This window comes from Salmo salar, chromosome ssa12 (genome assembly GCF_905237065.1).
Source record: "Salmo salar chromosome ssa12, Ssal_v3.1, whole genome shotgun sequence".
Lineage (NCBI taxonomy): Eukaryota > Metazoa > Chordata > Actinopteri > Salmoniformes > Salmonidae > Salmo > Salmo salar.
This window is the reverse complement of record NC_059453.1, coordinates 87,986,532-88,003,467: the sequence shown is the minus strand read 5'-3', so window position 1 is coordinate 88,003,467 and position 16,936 is coordinate 87,986,532. Positions and strand designations below refer to the sequence as shown.

The window sequence follows — 16,936 nt, the reverse complement described above, 5'->3', positions numbered from 1 at the left end:
TGGTTGGAGTTTCCCCTGTCTGGTACTGGACATGTTGTACATGTGGTTGGAGTTTCCCCTGTCTGGTACTGGACATGTTGTACATGTGGTTGGAGTTTCCCCTGTCTGGTACTGGACATGTTGTACATGTGGTTGGAGTTTCCCTTGTCTGGTACTGGACATGTTGTACATGTGGTTGGAGTTTCCCCTGTCTGGTACTGGACATGTTGTACATGTGGTTGGAGTTTCCCCTGTCTGGTACTGGACATGTTGTACATGTGGTTGGAGTTTCCCCTGTCTGGTACTGGACATGTTGTACATGTGGTTGGAGTTTCCCCTGTCTGGTACTGGACATGTTGTACATGTGGTTGGAGTTTCTCTTGTCTGGTACTGGACATGTTGTACATGTGGTTGGAGTTTCCCCTGTCTGGTACTGGACATGTTGTACATGTGGTTGGAGTTTCCCCTGTCTGGTACTGGACATGTTGTACATGTGGTTGGAGTTTCCCCTGTCTGGTACTGGACATGTTGTACATGTGGTTGGAGTTTCCCCTGTCTGGTACTGGACATGTTGTACATGTGGTTGGAGTTTCCCTTGTCTGGTACTGGACATGTTGTACATGTGGTTGGAGTTTCCCCTGTCTGGTACTGGACATGTTGTACATGTGGTTGGAGTTTCCCCTGTCTGGTACTGGACATGTTGTACATGTGGTTGGAGTTTCCCCTGTCTGGTACTGGACATGTTGTACATGTGGTTGGAGTTTCCCCTGTCTGGTACTGGACATGTTGTACTTGTGGTTGGAGTTTCCCCTGTCTGGTACTGGACATGTTGTACATGTGGTTGGAGTTTCCCTTGTCTGGTACTGGACATGTTGTACATGTGGTTGGAGTTTCCCCTGTCTGGTACTGGACATGTTGTACATGTGGTTGGAGTTTCCCTTGTCTGGTACTGGACATGTTGTACATGTGGTTGGAGTTTCCCCTGTCTGGTACTGGACATGTTGTACATGTGGTTGGAGTTTCCCCTGTCTGGTACTGGACATGTTGTACATGTGGTTGGAGTTTCCCCTGTCTGGTACTGGACATGTTGTACATGTGGTTGGAGTTTCCCCTGTCTGGTACTGGACATGTTGTACATGTGGTTGGAGTTTCCCTTGTCTGGTACTGGACATGTTGTACATGTGGTTGGAGTTTCCCCTGTCTGGTACTGGACATGTTGTACATGTGGTTGGAGTTTCCCCTGTCTGGTACTGGACATGTTGTACATGTGGTTGGAGTTTCCCCTGTCTGGTACTGGACATGTTGTACATGTGGTTGGAGTTTCCCCTGTCTGGTACTGGACATGTTGTACTTGTGGTTGGAGTTTCCCCTGTCTGGTACTGGACATGTTGTACATGTGGTTGGAGTTTCCCTTGTCTGGTACTGGACATGTTGTACATGTGGTTGGAGTTTCCCTTGTCTGGTACTGGACATGTTGTACATGTGGTTGGAGTTTCCCCTGTCTGGTACTGGACATGTTGTACATGTGGTTGGAGTTTCCCCTGTCTGGTACTGGACATGTTGTACATGTGGTTGGAGTTTCCCTTGTCTGGTACTGGACATGTTGTACATGTGGTTGGAGTTTCCCCTGTCTGGTACTGGACATGTTGTACATGTGGTTGGAGTTTCCCTTGTCTGGTACTGGACATGCTGTTCTTTTACCGCCAGGCTTTTTGTGAGCTCTTTTGAAACTTTGTATAATGCCACCAGGTGGTGCCAGGATCTACAGGTCAGTGTCTCATCCTCACTGTGTTACAAAGTGTGACCGAGAATTTTCAATACAGTTCTGATGTTATCACCCAGTTCTGGTAGTAAAATATTACCAGGAGATGGTGGCAACATTTTCATTTTCATATACTGTTTAGATAATATAGATTACCAACCTGGTGCGTGTGATTAAACTGTGATGAACACTGTTTTTCTTGATTCATCTTGTGGAGTGGTATTACAGTAAATATCACTTTTCAATTGGTCTGAGCAAAAACATTCGGTAGATATTAATCTCGGTTAACCAAGGACAAAAATATTGTGTAATTATGTCCACAAGAGATTAGATAGAGATAGCTATATGGCTTGCTATAATATTTCAGGCCAGAAATATAATTTCTGCTATTGTCACCTTTAATATTATGCTCATATCCCCTCTCTGTAAAGTGAAGATAGTGATTATTTGTCCATAAGGTATGTATATTGTATTTAAAGAATGCTGAAGCTAGAAGTTATTCTTAGACAGGCACTGACCACTAACCCATCAGGGGAGCACTAATCAAAGGAAGTAGAGATTATGAGCCCCAGCCAAAATGACTTCCTGTTGTTGTCATCATTTCCCTCTACCCCCACTCTCTCCCCCTCTCTCCCTCTCCCCAGATCCCTCCTACCCCCCTCTATCCTTCACTCCAGATCCCCTCCTACCCCCTTCTCTCCCTCTCTCCAGATCACATCCTACCCTCCTCTCTCCCTTTCTCCAGATCCCTCCTACCCTTCTCTCTCCCCCTGTCTCCAGATCCCCTCCTACACCCCTCTCTCCCCCCTCTCTCCCTCTCTGCAGTTCCCCTCCTACCCCCTCTCTCCCTCTCTGCAGATCCCCTCCTACACGCCTCTCTCCCCCTCTCTCCCTCTTTGCAGTTCCCCTCCTACCCCCTCTCTCCCTCTCTCTGATCCCTACTACCCCCCTCGCTCCAGATCCTCTCTCCCGCTCTCTCCCTCTCTCCAGATCCCCTCCTACCCCCTCTCTCCTTTTCTCCAGATCCCCTCCTACCCTCTTCTCTCCCCCTCTCTCCAGATCCCCTCCTATCCCTCACTCTCCCCTCTCTCCCTCTCTCCAGATCCCCTCTCTCCAGATTACCTCTTACCCCCTCTCTCCCTTTCTCCAGGTCCCTCCTATGCCCCTCTCTCCCTTTCTCCAGATCCCTCTTACCCCATCTCCATTTCTCCAGATCCCTCCTACCCCCCTCTCCCTCTCTCCAGATCCTCTCCTACCCCATTTCTCCAGATCCCTCCTAACCCCCCGCTCCGTCGTGCCCTCTCTCCAGATCCCTCCTGACCCCCTCACTCCCTCTCTCAAGATCCCCTTCTACCCCCCCTCTCTCCCTCTCTCCAGATCCCCTCCTACCCCATTTCTCCAGATCCCTCCTAACCCCCCGCTCCCTCGTTCCCTCTCTCCAGATCCCTCCTGACCCCCTCACTCCCTCTCTCCAGATCCCCTTCTACCCCCCTCTCTCCCTCTCTCCAGATCCCCTCCTACCCCTCCTACCCCCCTGTTTCCAGATCCCCTCCTACCACTTCTCTCTCCCTCTCTCCAGATCCCCTCCTACCCCCTCTCTCCAGATCCCCTCCTACCCACTCTACCCCGCTTCTCTCCAGATCCCCTTCTACCCCTTCTCTCTCCCTCTCTCCAGGTCCCCTTCTACCCCCTCTCTCCAGATCCTCTCCTACCCCTTCTCTCCCCCCCCTCTCCAGATCCCCTCCTACCGCTTCTCTCTCCAGATCTCCTCCTACCCCTTCTCTCTCCAGATCCCCTCCTACCCCCCCTCTCCAGATCACCTCTTACCCCTTCTCTCTCCAGATTCCCTCCTAACCCCCCTCTCCCTCTCTCCAGATCATATCTCCCGCTCTCTCCCTCGCTCCAGATTCCCTCCTAACCCCCTCTCTCCCTCTCTCCAGATCCCCTCCTACCCCCCTCTCACCCTTTCTCCAGATCCTTCTCCTACCCTCCTCTCTCCCCCTCTCTCCAGATCTCCTCCCATTCCCTCTCTCCCCCTCTCTCCCTCTGCAGATCCCCTCCTATCCCCCTCTCTCCTCTCTCCCGCTCTGCAGATCCCCTCCTACTCCCTCTCTCCAGATCCCCTCGCTCCAGATTACCTCCTACCCCCTCTCTCCCTTTCTCCAGGTCCCTCCTACCCCCCACTCCCTCATTCCCTCTCTCCAGATCCCCTCCTACCCCTTCTCTCTCTCTCTCTCCAGATCCCTTCCTACCCCCTCTCTCCAGATCACTACTACCCCCCTCTCTCCCTTTCTCCAGATCCCTCCTACCCCCTCTCTCCCTCTCTCCAGATCCCCTCTTACCCCTTCTCTCTCCAGATCCCTTCCTACCCCCTCTCTCCAGATCACTACTACCCCCCCTCTCTCCCTTTCTCCAGATCCCTCCTACCCCCTCTCTCCAGATCCCTTCCTACCCCCTCTCTCCAGATCACTACTACCCCCCTCTCTCCTTTCTCCAGATCCCTCCTACCCCCTCTCACCAGATCCCTTCCTACCCCTTCTCTCGCTCGAGGAAAGGATCCCCTCCTATCTCCCTCTCTGCAGATCCCCTCCTACCCCCTCCCTCCCTCTCTCCAGATCCCCTCTGTCCAGATCCCCTCCTACCCCCCGCTCCCTCTCTCCAGATCCCTCCTACCCCATCTCCCTTTCTCCAGATCCCCTCCTTCCCCCCGCTCCCTCTCTCCAGATCCCCTCCTTCCCCCCTCTCTCCCTCTCTCCAGATGCACTTCTTCCCCCCTCTCTCCCTCTCTCCAGATCCCCTCCTACCCCCTGTCTCTAGATCCCCTCCTACCCCCTCTCTCCAGATCCCCTCCTACCCCTCCATATCCCCTCTCTCCAGATCCCCTCCTACCCCTTCTCTCTCTCTGCTGTTGCATCATGCCAACACTAACAAGGGAATACTGGCAGCCATGTTTGTGAGGCTGTGAAATTAGATTTAAAAAACACGGATTACATTTTTTTATTATCTTCATAACAAATTCCAATGTCCAACAGATCCATATTAGTCCATAGCTCAGACCAAAGGGTGATTAAAGAAAGAGGGGGAAAGAGAGACTGTGAGGCAGAAAGAGAGAGAGCGAGAGGCTGTCATGCAGAATGAGAGCCGAGTGCCTTACTTTGATGTTTTCATTTTTGTTGAATCACCACAGTCTCATTAGCGGCACTGCTGTCAAGTCCCAGGCAGTGTCCCTCCCCATGCAGTCTACAGCACCGCCCAGCGCCCACCCTCTTCCTCCTCCACAGCTCCCTCCCTTCTGCTACTCACCTTCCACTCATCTCATCTCAGGATCACTCAACATCACCTGGAGAGAGATCACACTCCTGACCACAGCTATTTCTGTATCATTAGAACTATTTTGATTTTGATCACACTCCTGACTCTGTCCCTTCACCACCTTCATTCACATCACAGGGATTTTAACTGTGTGTCACTGGACTGTTCATGCAGTAGTCTTTTAGAATCAAGTTGTTTGGATCAGACCGCTGGACCCCACTTGAACCTCATGCCGTGGAGAGTAGCCTGCAGCGATGTCATCTCATCTCTCCCCCCGCAACGCAAAGGATCAGCCACGCACGAGAAAGTCATCCACTGATTTGTCTCCCGCTAAACCCTCACCGACCTCCAGAAGCCTCAAAGTAAGAACAGATTACTTCTCTTTTCTATGGGCAATAACAAGGAGACGCCTGGAAACATTGCCATGTGTTGAAAAAAGCTGTGGATCAGATAAAATGCCATGCTTGACTTATGACTTTAACCATTAGTTTGGAGCGCTCCAGACTAGCCAAGCAGTATGTTGATGTCTAATACCATAGGTGTTATGGCATACTGCTCATGCTTTTAGTGGAAACCGTTGTAATTGTTTCATGAAGATTATAGTGAGCGATGGTGATTAGCCCTCTTGAGCCAGGTGGCTTATGTGGGAGTAAATTTGACTAAAGGAATAGGAAGTTTTAGAATCAGCTGCATGGACGTAACTATTCAAATATCATTGTAAAACACATTAAACATACACAGTGTACTCATACACAGACTCTCTCTCTTTGTGAGGTCCAGAATCCGTCCAATACAGCCTCAGCATTTTCCTCCCACGACGGGTCATATAAGTGTCAGATAACTTTTGAGTTTCCATGACATCATCAGCTCCAAGCAATTTTTTCATAAGGCAGAAAGTTACCTCAGAATTTGACTGAGAGGAGTTCTGTGTAACTTAATGAAATAACAAAGAGACAGCTGACATATATACAACTCAGATTGTCATTGAAGATAGTTATCTGACAGGATCAACTAGATCAAACCCTTTCAGAGGCATGCGTTCAAGTGGGTCCCCCTGATATCCCTCTGGACAAGACTCAGCACGTTCATTCACACAAGCCAGCCGGGAAAACAAAACAGGAAAATGTTTAATATGTTTAATAAGAAGTTGATCTCAACTGTTTACTCAAGCAGTGATACGATATAAATACGATACGATATAAAATGTGATATATATATATATATATATATATATATATATATATATATACACATTTTCTTCTTTGGAAGAGCTAGTCAGCAGACAGGAAGTCCCCCATTGGATCTAACAGAGTAGGAGGGGAGCACAAAGAAAGACTGGCCTGGTCCACAAACAACCACTAGCTACTACATTCTGGGCACTGGTGTGAATCTGAAAGGATTCTATTGGTGTAAAGATTAATCAATACAAGCTTACTAGAGAACCAGATGGACCTACAACCATATTGTTTACATCATCCAACTATTTTTGATCTACATGAAATGCCTAGGGGTTAGATATTATAGGGGTTATTTCTGCCTGGGTTGGTCATGGTGGAGGGGTTAGATATTATAGGGGTTATTTCTGCCTGGGTTGGTCATGGTGGAGGGGTTAGATATTATAGGGGTTATTTCTGCCTGGGTTGGTCATGGTGGAGGGGTTAGATATTATAGGGGTTATTCCTGGCTGGGTCTGGTCATGGTGGAGGGGTTAGATATTATAGGGGTTATTCCTGGCTGGGTCTGGTCATGGTGGAGGGGTTAGATATTATAGGGGTTATTTCTGCCTGGGTTGGTCATGGTGGAGGGGTTAGATATTATAGGGGTTATTCCTGGCTGGGTCTGGTCATGGTGGAGGGGTTAGATATTATAGGGGTTATTCCTGGCTGGGTCTGGTCATGGTGGAAGGGTTAGATATTATAGGGGTTATATCTGGCTGGGTTGGTCATGGTGGAGGGGTTAGATATTATAGGGGTTATTTCTGCCTGGGTTGGTCATGGTGGAGGGGTTAGATATTATAGGGGTTATTTCTGCCTGGGTTGGTCATGGTGGAGGGGTTAGATATCATAGGGGTTATTTCTGCCTGGGTTGGTCATGGTGGAAGGGTTAGATATTATAGGGGTTATTCCTGGCTGGGTCTGGTCATGGTGGAGGGGTTAGATATTATAGGGGTTATTCCTGGCTGGGTCTGGTCATGGTGGAAGGGTTAGATATTATAGGGGTTATTTCTGTCTGGGTCTGGTCATGGTGGAGGGGTTAGATATTATAGGGGTTATTCCTGGCTGGGTCTGGTCATGGTGGAAGGGTTAGATATTATAGGGGTTATTTCTGTCTGGGTTGGTCATTGTGGAGGGGTTAGATATCATAGGGGTTATTTCTGTCTGGGTCTGGTCATGGTGGAAGGGTTAGATATTATAGGGGTTATTTCTGGCTGGGTCTGGTCATGGTGAAGGGGATAAATATTGTAGTGGGTATTCCTGGCTGGGTCTGGTCATGGTACAAGGTTTCGCTGAGACATGTTAGACTCAGAGCAGGCCCTCTCCATCACAGCCCAGCTTCTCCCTGTGCCAGATCCAAGCAGAGCTTCAGGAGGTAAGCCTTGTTAATGATAACTTACAATGGTTCCAAACACAAAGACAGACTCTTTAATAAGAGAGAGCTGACTGTGTTGACACAGACGAAGAGAGAACGTCCTGAGAGCTTGTTGATGTCTGATGGGAACCATTCCTGTGTGTTTATACATGATCCTTCTAGAGCCCCTTGAACAATTCAGGTGAATTTATATCTGTCTCCATAGAGCCTTACTTGGTGTGTTATGTCTAAACACTGCAATGAGTTCTTATGCCTGTGTGTATGACCTTAAGTTAGTTTTCCAGACTTCAGTTCAAGTCTCTTTTATTCTTGAAGCAATAATAGACGAGTGCACAAAAAACAAGAAAATATTTATGTAATCTTACATTGTTAACTAAATCAATTGACGTCATTTACGGATATCACAATGTTAAGCAATGTTTTAATGTCTTCACTCTTGCTCACTGTTGCATACCATGGCGTAAAAGCCTAAATATTTGGCTTTGAGGGCTGAACTCTTGAAATTGCCTGACAAAGTGCTTGCTCGTCATGGTTCCCTAGACACATAGAAAGCGGCACAGGCTTGAAAACGGAAGCAGGCTGTCCGCTGTAGCCTGAGAACACAGAGGTCAGGGGCTGGCCCAAACACTGTAAGAGAATCACTGAGGACATTTTCTAGCGGGAATGATTATGTCTGCAGTGGAACACATCTCCTATTCTATTCTATAGTATTGTATCAGGAATAACCTTTTCAACTCTTCTACTGAAATAAATCCACAAGGCAAGTAACTGAAGTAAGAAATGCCCTGAATATTAATGCCATTGCCAGCATTTCCATTTTTGCGGGAGTGTCTCTTTAAAAACAGATTCATATCCCCTGTTTCCAACCCTTCAGCAGGCAATAACCGTCAAGACTCCCAAGCTAAGCCGCTGCCATAGTTATTACCTTTTTTGGATGTGTTTAGTTTTATCTCTGGGTCTCAGTTTGTACATGTGACTGTTTCCACTGTCCTTCTCTAACTTGGCGTGAGTATTGAGTTTCATCCCAAGATGCTCTCTGCTGATATCGACATGCTTGGCTGCAGGACAGTGTGAAGGTCTTCTGTTAGAGTCTTCTATGAGAGTTCATAACTAGGGCCAGGGGGTTTTCCTGGCCACGTGAGCTGAAAATTAAAAATGGAATTACAGCACATAATCTTTATGCATACAGGACACAAAGTCCTTTTACAATGTGCTCATCTTGACAGCTCTGCTGTCAGAATACATTACACCTCAGTGTTGCAGATCATCCAAAACTACTCATGTTCTATGCATTTTGTAAATGACATATCTTCTCTGTTTGTTTTCAGCATGAAAGAGTGTCCAGGTAAGATGCTTTCAACTCAATTCACTTCATCAAAAGACACAGGTGTGCTTTAGATTTTCACTATCAGGCATTGAAACATATCCTAACAGCCATTGGTCACTCAGGCCTCCATTGCAACTGATTGTTATTACAATTAGGGTCAAAGGTACATTGATGATTAAGCTCTGACACAGTGCAGTAGTTTCAGGTTCAGCTGTGCTATCTTACCCTCAGACTGGACTCGTCTGGTGCTTACGACCGAGAGGCCTATGATGCTCGAAGGGAAAACAGAATGGCAGCGCGGAAAAAAGCAGAGGAAGAGGCAGGATGCACTGACTATAAGAAGGTAACCTGTAACCTAGAAAAATTGCCGTAGGTTGCTAATGATCTGTTATAAATCTGTTATGTCACGATAATGACATTGTTATGTAGCCCTTATGACTGTGGGTTCAAGTACGGTGTAACCCAAAATCTCCACAACTGGTATTTTTTTATGAAAAAAAAGAGAAAAAAATATTTACGTGGTATTTCATTGCACTGGTGAGAGGTAGCTCACAAGTAAGTATTTCACTTCACTGTTTACACCCCACTGTATCCTTTGATTTGAATTGGAGATCAGGCTACATGAAAAGCACAACTGGTTGATTACCTAAGTCAAATTATGTGGCATGTTATGATGTTCTGTATCTGAGTTTGCTGTGGGATCCTGTGCATCACAGATGTACGAGGAGGCCTTGTCTACCAATGAGAGGCTCAAGTCCAGGCTGCAGGGCAGCAAACAGGAGCTGGTGTTGGTGCAGACTCAGCTGGAGAGAGTCACACAGGTGATTATCCCTAACTGGTATTCATTCACCACACAAAATAGTTCCCCAACAAACATTGTAAACATGAAGATTTTTTTTTTTCCTCAACCAGTGGTTGACTTGGGCAGGAGCTCACCGGAGCCGAGTACCGGCACCTCAAATGTTCTACTGCTTGAGCTACTGTTCGTCTTATAGAATATTAGCTTCTGCACCTACATCTACAGTAAACAGCACAGGCACTCAAAATTAGTACCGGAACCTATTTCAGTCCAAGTCAAGCGCTGTCTCCAACAAACCATCATCCTAAACATCAAATGAAACTGCAGAAATCAGATGAAGAGTCCAATGAAGAAGTACAGTGCATTCGGAAAGTATTCAGATCCCTTGACTTTTCCCACATTTTGTTACGTTACTGCCTTATTCTAAAATTGATTACACGTTTCCTCATCAATCTACACATAATACCCCATAATGACGAAGCAAAAACTGGCTTTAGAAAGTTTTGCAAATGTATAAAAATTATAAAACAGAAATACCTTATTTACATACGTATTCAGACCCTTTGCCATCAGACTCGAAATTTAACTTAGCTGTATCCTGTTCCCCTTGATCATTCTTGAGATGTTTCTACAACTTGATTGGAGTCCACCTGTGGTAAATTCAATTGATTGGACATGATTTGGAAGGGAAAATACCTGTCTATATAAGGTCACAGAGTTCACAGTGCATGTCAGAGCAATAACCATGCCATGAGGTCGAAGGAATTGTCTGTAGAGCTCAGAGACAGGATTGTGTTGAGGCACAGATCTGGGGAAGGGTAACAAAACATTTCTGCATCATTGAAGGTCTCCAAGAACACAGTGGCCTCCATCATTCTTAAATGGAAGAATTTGGAACCACCAAGACTCTTCCTAGAGCTGGCCGTCCGGCCAAACTGAGCAATCGGGGGAGAAGGTGACCAAGACCCGATCGTCACTCTGATAGACTTCCAGAGCTCCTCTGTGGAGATGGGAGAACATTCCAGAAGGACAACCATCTCTGCAGCACTCCATCAATCAGGTCTTTATGGTAGAGTGGCCAAATGGAAGCCACTCCCCAGTAAAAGGCACATGACAGCCCGCTTTGAGTTTTACAAAAGGCACCTAAAGACTCTCAGACCATGAGAAACAAGATTCTCTGGTCTGATGAAACCAAGATTGAACTCTTTGGCCTGAATACCAAGTGTAACATCTGGAGGAAACCTGGCACCATCCCTACGATGAAGCATAGTGGTGGCAGTATCATGCTGTGGGGATGTTTTTCAGCTGCAGGGACTGGGAGACTAGTCAGGATCGAGGGAAAGATAAAGAGAGCAAAGTACAGGGAGATCCTTGATGAAAACCTGCTCCAGAGCGCTCAGGTCCTCAGACTGGGGCGAAGGTTCACCTTCCAAAAGGACAAGACCCTAAGCACACAGGCAAGACAATGCAGGAGTGGCTTCGGGACAAGTCTCGGAATGTCCTTGAGTGGCCCAGCCAGAGCCCAGACTTGAACCCGATCAACCAGCTCTAGAGAGACCTGAAAATTACTGTGCAGCAACGCTCCCCATCCAACCTGACAGAGCTTGAGAGGATCTGCAGAGAAGAATGGGAGAAACTTGCCAAATACAGGTGTGCCAAGCTTCTAGCGTCATACTCAAGAAGACTCAAGGCTGTAATCACTGCCAAAGGTGCTTCAACAAAGTACTGAGTAAAGTGTCTGAGTACTTAGGTAAATGTGATATTTCAGTTTTTTAAATGACATTAAAAATGTCAAAAAATCTGTTTTTGCTTTGTCGCTAAGAGGTATTGTGTGTAGATTGTTGAGGGAAAAAAACAATGTAATCAATTTTAGACTAAGGCTGTAACGTAAAAAAAATTGTAAAAAGTCAAGGGGTCTGAATACTTTCCGAATGCACTGTATGTGTCTGTTTGTGCAATTGTATTGCTTATCACTGTGATTTCCAGCGTACAGTTCTTGTCAAATTCATGGTTGAATAACTCTTCCATATCCTACTGCATTGACCACTGCACAATAGAATCAGGAAAGTTGCAGGAGTATGAAAAATATGACAGGTTATGCAAGGAAGATGCATTGGCTTATTCGAGAGGTAAATGCTTGGGAGGTGTTATTTGTGAAGTACGGTAGTATGCTTGTGAGGTGACCATGGTTGTTTTCAAAGGTAAATATGAGAAATGTCTGCCGGCTTCAGGGATTGCGCTCTTCTCATTGTCCCCATTTTAATCATGGGCTTTTGCATTGCAGAGAAAGATAACAATGACTGAAAGGTCCAATGAGAGGTCCATGCTTGAGACAGAAAAACGGGTGAGATCCTTATGTCACTGAATGTTTGCTTATGCACTTTTAACTTCTCTCTTGGCCTGGTACAGCATGTCTATTCAATATATGTTATTTTAATAGCTCATAGGTTCAGTCATGGTCAGGCTGGTAGTCCTATCATGTTCAGTCTCACTGTGACATGTCTCCTCTCCTCTCTGGTAGCCTCATCATGTTCAGTCTCACTGTGACATGTCTCCTCTCCTCTCTGGTAGCCTCATCGTTCAGTCTCACTGTGACATGTCTCCTCTCCTCTCTGGTAGCCTCAACATGTTCAGTCTCACTGTGACATGTCTCCTCTCCTCTCCTTTCTGGTAGCCTCAACATATTCAGTCTCACTGTGACATGTCTCCTCTCCTCTCCTCTCCTCTCTGGTAGCCTCATCATGTTCAGTCTCACTGTGACATGTCTCCTCTCCTCTCCTCTCTGGTAGCCTCAACATGTTCAGACTCACTGTGACATGTCTCCTCTCCTCTCCTCTCTGGTAGCCTCAACATATTCAGTCTCACTGTGACATGTCTCCTCTCCTCTCTGGTAGCCTCATCATGTTCAGTTTCACTTTGACATGTCTCCTCTCCTCTCTGCTAGCCTCAACATGTTCAGTCTCACTGTGACATGTCTCCTCTCCTCTCCTCTCCTCTCCTCTCCTCTCCTCTCCTCTCCTCTCCCTCTCCTCTCCTCTCCTCTCCTCTCCTCTCCTCTCCTCTCCTCTCCTCTCTGGTAGCCTCATCATGTTCAGTCTCACTGTGACATGTCTCCTCTCCTCTCCTCTCCTCTCTGGTAGCCTCAACATGTTCAGTCTCACTGTGACATGTCTCCTCTCCTCTCCTCTCCTCTCCTCTCTGGTAGCCACAACATGTTCAGTCTCACTGTGACATGTCTCCTCTCCTCTCTGGTAGCCACAACATGTTCAGTCTCACTGTGACATGTCTCCTCTCCTCTCTGGTAGCCTCATCATGTTCAGTCTCACTGTGACATGTCTCCTCTCCTCTCCTCTCCTCTCCTCTCCTCTCCTCTCCTCTCCTCTCCTCTCCTCTCTGGTAGCCTCATCGTTCAGTCTCACTGTGACATGTCTCCTCTCCTCTCTGGTAGCCTCATCATGTTCAGTCTCACTTTGACATGTCTCCTCTCCTCTCTGGTAGCCTCAACATGTTCAGTCTCACTGTGACATGTCTCCTCTCCTCTCCTCTCCTCTCCTCTCCTCTCCTCTCCTCTCCTCTCCTCTCTGGTAGCCTCATCGTTCAGTCTCACTGTGACATGTCTCCTCTCCTCTCTGGTAGCCTCATCATGTTCAGTCTCACTGTGACATGTCTCCTCTCCTCTCTGGTAGCCTCAACATGTTCAGTCTCACTGTGACATGTCTCCTCTCCTCTCCTCTCCTCTCCTCTCCTCTCCTCTCCTCTCCTCTCCTCTCCTCTCCTCTCCTCTCCTCTCCTCTCCTCTCCTCTCCTCTCTGGTAGTCTCATCATGTTCAGTCTCACTTTGACATGTCTCTTCTCCTCTCTGGTAGTCTCATCATGTTCAGTCTCACTGTGACATGTCTCCTCTCCTCTCCTCTCTGGTAGCCTCAACATGTTCAGTCTCACTGTGACATGTCTCCTCTCCTCTCTGGTAGCCTCATCATGTTCAGTCTCACTGTGACATGTCTCCTCTCCTCTCTGGTAGCCTCAACATGTTCAGTCTCACTGTGACATATCTCCTCTCCTCTCTGGTAGCCTCATCATGTTCAGTCTCACTGTGAAATGTCTCCTCTCCTCTCTGGTAGCCTCATCATGTTCAGTCTCACTGTGACATGTCTCCTCTCCTCTCTGGTAGCGTCATCATGTTCAGTCTCACTGTGACATGTCTCCTCTCCTCTCCTCTCTGGTAGCCTCAACATGTCCAGTCTCACTGCGACATGTCTCCTCTCCTCTCTGGTAGTCTCATCATATTCAGTCTCACTGTGACATGTCTCCTCTCCTCTCCTCTCTGGTAGCCTCAACATGTCCAGTCTCACTGTGACATGTCTCCTCTCCTCTCCTCTCTGGTAGCCTCAACATGTTCAGTATCACTGTGACATGTCTCTTCTCCTCTCTGGTAGTCTCATCATGTTCAGTCTCACTGTGACATGTCTCCACTATTGTGACATGTCTCCTCTCATCTCTGTAGGAAACACGTGTCCTGCAGAAGAAGATATCAGACATGGAAGATGAAGTGAAGGTATCTGTCCAGTTGCAATAACGGTCAATTTACTGAATTGAGACTGAGAGATGTCCAAGGTCTAACCAATTCGGGTTCGTTTTCTTGTGGCTTAATGCCAGTTCTTGTACTTCTTGACAACATCTCCAATAGACTAAACCTAGCCACAGCAGAGACAGAACATATTTCCAAAACACAGTCTCTGCAGGAGGCCTAGCCATCACAAAGTTGCCCTGCAGACAGACAGAGCAAGCTGCTGAACAGGAATATCCCTCTGGGACGTGCCTTGGTACTGTAGTGTGTCTGTCTCAAACGACACCCTGTTCCCTTTATAATGCACTGCTTTCTGGTCAAATGTGCCAGTTACAATGCAGCCTGAGTCTCAAGCCAGCAGTGACAAAGCATAAATGGTGTGTGGTGTGGTATTCTAAGCTGACATCATTTGCCACCATTATGTCATCATTATGCTCCGTTGGCTGTGAAATGTGTGAGTGCATTGATTTATATTCATGAAGTGAGTACGCCATTGGTATTCCTCCGCAATCACTACTGCCAACCATAACCCTAACCCCAACCCCAACACTAACCCCAACCCTAACCATAACCCCAACCCCAACCATAACACCTAACCCCAACCCTAACCCCAACCATAACCCCAACCCTAACCCCAATCATAACCCTAACCTTATCCCCAACCCTAACCCCAACCGTAACCCCAACCATAACCCCAACTATAACCCAACCCCAACCCTAACACCAACCCTAACCCCAACCCTAACCCCAAACCTAACCCCAAACCCAACCATAACCCCAACCCTAACCCCAACCATAACCCCAACCCTAACCCCAACCATAAACCCAACCTTAACCCCAACCCCAACCCTAACCCCAACCATAACCCCAACCCTATCCCCAACCATAACCCCAACCCCAACCATAACCATAACCCCAACCCTAACCCCAACCATAACCCCAACCCTAACCCCAATCATAACCCCAACCCTAACTCCAACCATAACCCCAACTATAACCCAACTATAACCCAACCCTAGCCCCAACCCCAACCCTAACCCCAACCCTAACCCCAACAATAACCCCAACCCTAACCCCAACCCTAACCCCAACCCTAACCCCAACCCCAACCCTAACCCCAACCCTAACCCCAATCATAACCCCAACCCTAACCCCAACCCTAACCCCAACCATAACCCCAACTATAACCCTAACCCCAACCCTAACCCCAACCCCAACCATAACCCCAACCATAACCCCAACCCTAACCCCAACCATAACCCCAACCCTAACCCCAACCCTAACCCCAACCATAACCCCAACCCTAACCCCAACCCCAACCCTAACCCCAACCCTAACCCCAACCATAACCACAACCCCAACCCTAACCCCAACCATAACCCCAATCATAACCCAAACCCTAACCCCAACCATAACCCCAATCATAACCCCAACCCTAACCCCAACTCCAACCATAACCCTCTCTGCCTGCTTGTTGTCTGCTGTCCTCCACAGGTCCAGACAGAGCTGAAGAATGAGAACCAGAGACTGAAGGACGAGAACGGAGCCTTAATCCGGGTCATCAGTAAACTGTCTAAGTGAGAAGAGGAGGAAAAGGAAGAGAGGGGGATGATACAGCTTTATTTCCCATGTTTACACCCACTTCTCCAACCCCACCACCCCCACCACCACCCCCACCAACACCCCCACCAACACCAATAGTCTTCACACGCAGTTTGCATATTTGCACATTTTTTGTATTAATTTATGGATTGTTATAATGCATAATTATATAATCACAGCACATAATAATACCGTATGAATGTCTGCAAATGTTTAATCTATAAGCTGATGTAACAGTTTATATATTATCACGTTTTGTATCACTATGTGACATTTGAAATGTTTTTAATTTTTTTATTTTTTACTCCATCACATGAACAGTCTCCTATGCCTTGTATAAGTTATTTATAAAGATTTTCTATTCTGTAAACCAACGCAATCTCTTGTATTCAGTGTCATCAACTGGTCACGTGTGGTAATGCATCATACTGCAGAGGCCTACAGTATATACTGTAATGTGAATCAGGATTGGTACACATTTGTAAGGGTTATAGATTATATACATTGTTATTCATATAGTTTATATGAAGTAGTGAATTTGAAAAGAGGAGGAAGTGCGGAGGAGGAGAGGAGGGAGTGTGGAGGAGGAAAAGAGGGAGTGAGGAGGAGGAGAGGAGGGAGTGAGGAGGAGAGGAGGAGGAGAGGAGAGGAGGGAGTGAGGAGGAGAGGAGGGAGTGAGGAGGAGGAGAGGGAGTGAGGAGGAGGAGAGGAGGGAGTGAGGAGGAGGAGAGGAGGGAGTATGGAGGAGGAGAGGAGGGAGTGAGGAGGAGGAGAGGAGGGACTGAGGAGGAGGAGAGGAGGGAGTACAGAGGAGGAGGAGAGGGAGTACGGAGGTAAGGCAGAGGGGTACAGTTCTTTGGAATTCTTGCAGTATGGTGGCCATGGAGGATCAAAACGCTATGCATAAAGAGGAACCATTTTTCTTTTTTAAGCAGCAAGGTCGGCGGTATTGCATTGCGAATGTAGCTCTGCGCTGTTTGGGTCCGCCCCGTGCTCAAA

General features: G+C 47.3%; 1 protein-coding gene across 1 annotated transcript; it reads left to right on the top strand.

The window, feature by feature from the left end:
* Positions 1–4,773: 4,773 nt before the first annotated feature.
* On the top strand, positions 4,774–16,311 carry LOC106566021 (protein phosphatase 1 regulatory subunit 12B). The gene is made up of 7 exons (XM_014133805.2): positions 4,774–5,415; positions 8,971–8,987; positions 9,201–9,312; positions 9,686–9,790; positions 12,053–12,112; positions 14,273–14,323; positions 15,830–16,311. Exons 1-7 carry the CDS (start codon positions 5,308–5,310, stop codon positions 15,914–15,916), a joined length of 540 nt encoding a protein of 179 aa, XP_013989280.1. The 5' UTR covers positions 4,774–5,307; the 3' UTR covers positions 15,917–16,311.
* The last annotated feature ends 625 nt before the right edge of the window (positions 16,312–16,936 follow it).